General features: G+C 27.7%; 1 protein-coding gene across 1 annotated transcript; it reads right to left on the bottom strand.

The window, feature by feature from the left end:
* Window positions 1–448: 448 nt before the first annotated feature.
* Window positions 449–3,371, bottom strand: LOC131952059 (uncharacterized). Its single transcript, XM_059314542.1, has 5 exons — window positions 3,254–3,371; window positions 3,055–3,074; window positions 2,117–2,216; window positions 931–1,030; window positions 449–697 (listed from the first exon to the last, which is right to left on the bottom strand). Exons 1-5 carry the CDS (start codon window positions 3,256–3,258, stop codon window positions 602–604), a joined length of 321 nt encoding a protein of 106 aa, XP_059170525.1. The 5' UTR covers window positions 3,259–3,371; the 3' UTR covers window positions 449–601.
* Between the last annotated feature and the right edge of the window lie 1,174 nt (window positions 3,372–4,545).

Below are 4,545 nucleotides of genomic sequence, written 5' to 3'. Positions count from 1 at the left end.
ATTTAAATTCTAGTTACTTCCCATTTTAAAAATTCTGAATCAAGGGAAATAACCTACAACTAAAATCTTTTGACGAACGTAACAAAAAAGCAGATGGGATAAACACTTCACCTGATGTTACAATACTAGTTACAAGGAAACGCCCACTTCTATAAGTCTGGTAGCAAAAGTACTCCATGTGAGTGTCTAACCAGTTTCAACCCATTAAAATTGTAATAACTCTATTTTGTTCAGATATTGAAATAACAGTACATTTATTTATAAAGCTATTTTTAGGAATCATGCTTACTTCTACTCTTCATGTGGATTTTCTTTAGGATTACAGATATGTTTTAAAACGACATCAACGTAAGCACAAAACAAATCACTTAGTTTGACGATGACGCAGTTTTCATATAAAACTATAAACATTCTACAACAATCAAAACAATTTTATTTTATTTTATTTTATTTTATTTTATAAAAGAAATGTATTAAATAAATGTATTAAACAACGTTTATCATAAAATGAAGATAATAATATGTTCATTCTATAAATAGCACAAACAGTAAGCTTTTGAACAGTCACTATTTGATAAATGAAGTATTCAAAAGTATTGAATTAACTAAAATAATCATTTAAATCTAAAGTTTTAGTCTTCTTCACTTCAACAACATAAGCTTTCTGACCCTTTTTCTCTACATACTTTTGATTTACCTGAAACGTAAGAATTTTTTTTTAAATCAAAGCTTATAATGTAAAACAAATTGTTGAACAAATATGAAACTACACCACATGTTTGTTTGTGCGGATGCATGAGGTTTCAAAGTTTCTTTAAATAGAGGTTAAATCATAAATATTAGCCAACTACAAATATTAATTAGAAATTACCACTTTAATAAGCATCAATTAATTCTACAACTGAAATAAAGTGTTCAACTACCGCTTACCACTTTGATTTCATCAAATGGAAAAGGAAGGGATTGGTTTGCTTTTCCATACTGACCAAACTTGTTTGTGTATTTAAAGACACCTATCCCTTTTCCACTACTGAAAAGAAAAAAAAATATCTCACTTTTAAATGCATATTTTAAAACATGTTGCTAAATATCATCCATATGTAGTAAATTTGATTCATAAAACAAAAGGGCTTGTTTAGGTTAAAAATTAGAAAATTAGTCTTATTTCTTCAGCATTATCAGTATTACAGCAGCTACAGCAATATGTGTAAATAAATATATATATATATATATGTATATATATATATATATATATATATATATATATATATATATATATATATATATATATATATATATATATATACTTGCTGCATACCCGTGCTTTGCCACGGTGTGGATATGAATATTACCTCAGACTTTACCAAAGCTAGGCGCGGATTGGGGTTCAAGTATTGGGACGGAATATCTTCAGCGCAATGCGCGGGTGTCGGTAGCAGTTTTATTCCTTCAGTACACCGCGCTGCCCGTATACACATGCTTCGCCACGGTGTGGATATGGATATTACCTTAGAGTTTACCACGCTGCGCGCGGATGTGGGTCCCTGCATTTGGGGCAAGTGTTGTTAGCCCTTTGGTGCGAATATGGATATTCACAAAAATTAAATTACAGAAAAACAAAAACAAAAATTGAGTGCGGACGCTTTCATGAACGTCCACCAATCCATTTCTGCTCCCTGAACCCAAGGCGTAATTTAAACCACCACCAAACAAAATTGTTTTCCTGGCCATCAGCGCCTATAGCAATGATGGACTGACACACTACCAGCCCGCTTATATTATAGATATACATATATACATATATATATCTTTTAAAGTAACTTTTAAGAAAGTAGTAAGATAAAGTTCAGTTGTTTCTGTAATCACAGAATACAAAAGGAATGTACAGATATTATGAAGTCCAACCTTCTTTAATGTTCTCAGATCTGATACAACTTAAGGACACTCTAAAAACTATGCAAAGAGACTAAACTCAAATTTTGTAAATTAGCCATTGTATGATTTTTCCTTTACTTAACACTAAGAAAATTATATTCCATGGGTATGAATAGTTAAAATAATAAAGTTTTGGGAAATCAGATTTATACACTTAAGTTACATTAACAGAATAACATACCCAGGATCTTTTTCAATTTCAAAGCTACATTCACTTCCTTCAATGTAATCATAACTGAGGAAACCCTGGGTGCCAGGTTCAGTTGTAACTCCACATGTAACTATTTGATATGTAATGTACATAAACCATTGTAATAAACGAAAAAAGATTACATTACTACAACAAAATATAATCAAATATACCAGTACATATAAATTTAAATGAAATGTTAATAGATGCTAAAATCTAGCTATATATATATATATATATATATATATATATATATATATATATATATATATATATATATATGTATATATGTGTATATATGTGTATATATATGTATATATGTTTATATATGTATATATATATATATATTTATATATATATATATATATATATATATATATATAAATAACAATGTATATATTTTATATATATATATATATATATATATATATATATATATATATATATATATATATATATATATATATATATATATATATATATATATATATATATATATATATATATATATATATATATATATATTATATATGCTATTATGATTTGAAGCAAGAGGGTGAGTCTGACATAAATTGACTTTAAAGGATATGTATAGGTCAAACATTTATAAACTTTGTAGATAAATGGATTACCTCAAAGTATACATCACATTTTATAATTGTATGCAGGTTAATAAGAATAGTACATTTTTTTCTGATTATATATATATATATATATATATATATATATATATATATATAGAGAGAGAGAGAGAGAGAGAGAGAGAGAGAGATATATTTATATATATATATATATATATATATATATAGATTATGATACTGGCATTAGAGATTTGTATAAATACTGTGTTGAATGTAACAGAGTAAAGGATTTCCTTATTTCAAGTTAACTGTGGTCAATAAAATAGAGATATTCATTTTTACACTTACCAGTATTTTTAAAAACAGCACTGAAAAACAAAAGAAAAATTGTTTTAAAAGAAAATAAATATTAAAATGAATATCTTTTTTTAAAAATTTATTTATGTCTTTTAACTCACAAAATCTTTTACTGTATTTTATTCCATTTTAAAATATTTTTAAAATAAACAACAAAGAAAATGAAATAACATTCTGGTTAAAAAATAACCTCATTTTTAAAGTTGTTCTGATGATCTTATTGCCTGTAACTGTTGGCAAATAAAATATCTGTGACTAAACTAGCCCCAGGTCACAGCTTTTATACTATACTATAAATAGTGTTAGTACTGTGTGCAAAAATTTCTGGTCAGGAGCTTGACGATGACATGGCGCCATCAAAATTGATCTTTCCACGAAATCCGCTGCCGTCAGCGAATCAATATGTATAAATAGCTTAGCAATCTATTCAAATTTCAATAGTTTACCAGCGTGTCGCTTAAAGCTGCTGGTAGCTAAGGAGTTGTAACTATAAACATTTAAACCGTAGTTTCATTTTCAAAGCAGTAACAACAGAAGATTCCTTTGACATGTACATAATTATTTTAGATTTCTGGGAATGCCAGCTATGTCATAAAAGAGTTGCATTATCTAGATGACTCAATGTGTGTTGCTACCATCAGATCTAAAATTAGTTACATTTTTGAGTCAGTTAATTATCCATATAGTAAAAATGTGATAGAATGTTCTAGTTCATCTCATTGTTTAGCCAGCCTAATGCCCAAGTAGTCCATATTTTTTCAAATGGTGCTAGGTATTTATTGTAGCTGAGTGTACTCAACCTGTATTTAAATACCAAAGAATCAATGTCTGACCAAAAAAAACATCTTGGAAACCTCTGTAAAATAATTATTTTTCTTCTAAAAAGAACTATTTCTTAAATCATTTTCTAGGTCCACTCCATATCTCTGTTATGGAAAATCATTTACAACTTACACCCATAACTAAAATAAAAATTGAATACAGGCTTTTAATTTCATTTTACTTAAACTAAAAGCTACCAGTTCATGCACCTTAGCCTAAAACCTTCCCTTGTTTCTGCCTGCCTGAAACAGATGGACTTTGTTTTTGCCTGCCAACAAGTGATCTAGTGAAATCATCACAGGGTTTTCCTGAATAAAAAAAAAAAAACACATTATTACTAATACTCTTTCGCTAATTGCCTCATATAGAATAAGTATGTGTAAAATCGCAATGGGGATATGTATCATACAATAAGGAAAATTTTTATTTTTCATAAGTTTTTTTTTCCTTAAAAAAAAAACAGACCCTTTTTAAAATTCTAAAATCATAAAAGGAACAACAAGGTTAAACAGATGTATTTATAATTGCTTCATATACATATTTTTACCATTCCTAGATCTACTTTTTCTTGTGCATTTTTCATAGACTTGTAATGATAACCTGTACTGTAATACATAACTTTAAGTTGCCGAGGCCTATCACTGTACATCATCTTTATAG

The sequence above is a fragment of the Physella acuta genome, unplaced genomic scaffold (assembly GCF_028476545.2).
Source record: "Physella acuta isolate Inbredline_101_S28 unplaced genomic scaffold, ASM2847654v3 ptg000848l, whole genome shotgun sequence".
Classification (NCBI taxonomy): Eukaryota; Metazoa; Mollusca; class Gastropoda; family Physidae; genus Physella; species Physella acuta.
Note: the sequence above shows the minus strand (reverse complement) of the source record. Positions and strands in the feature narration are given on the sequence as shown.

Coding starts and splice junctions, on each gene's coding strand:
- LOC131952059 (XM_059314542.1), bottom strand. Junction 1,031..2,116: donor GAAATTGAAAAAGATCCTGG/GTATGTTATTCT, acceptor TTTTCTTTTCAG/TAGTGGAAAAGGGATAGGTG. Junction 698..930: donor CATTTGATGAAATCAAAGTG/GTAAGCGGTAGT, acceptor CTTACGTTTCAG/GTAAATCAAAAGTATGTAGA.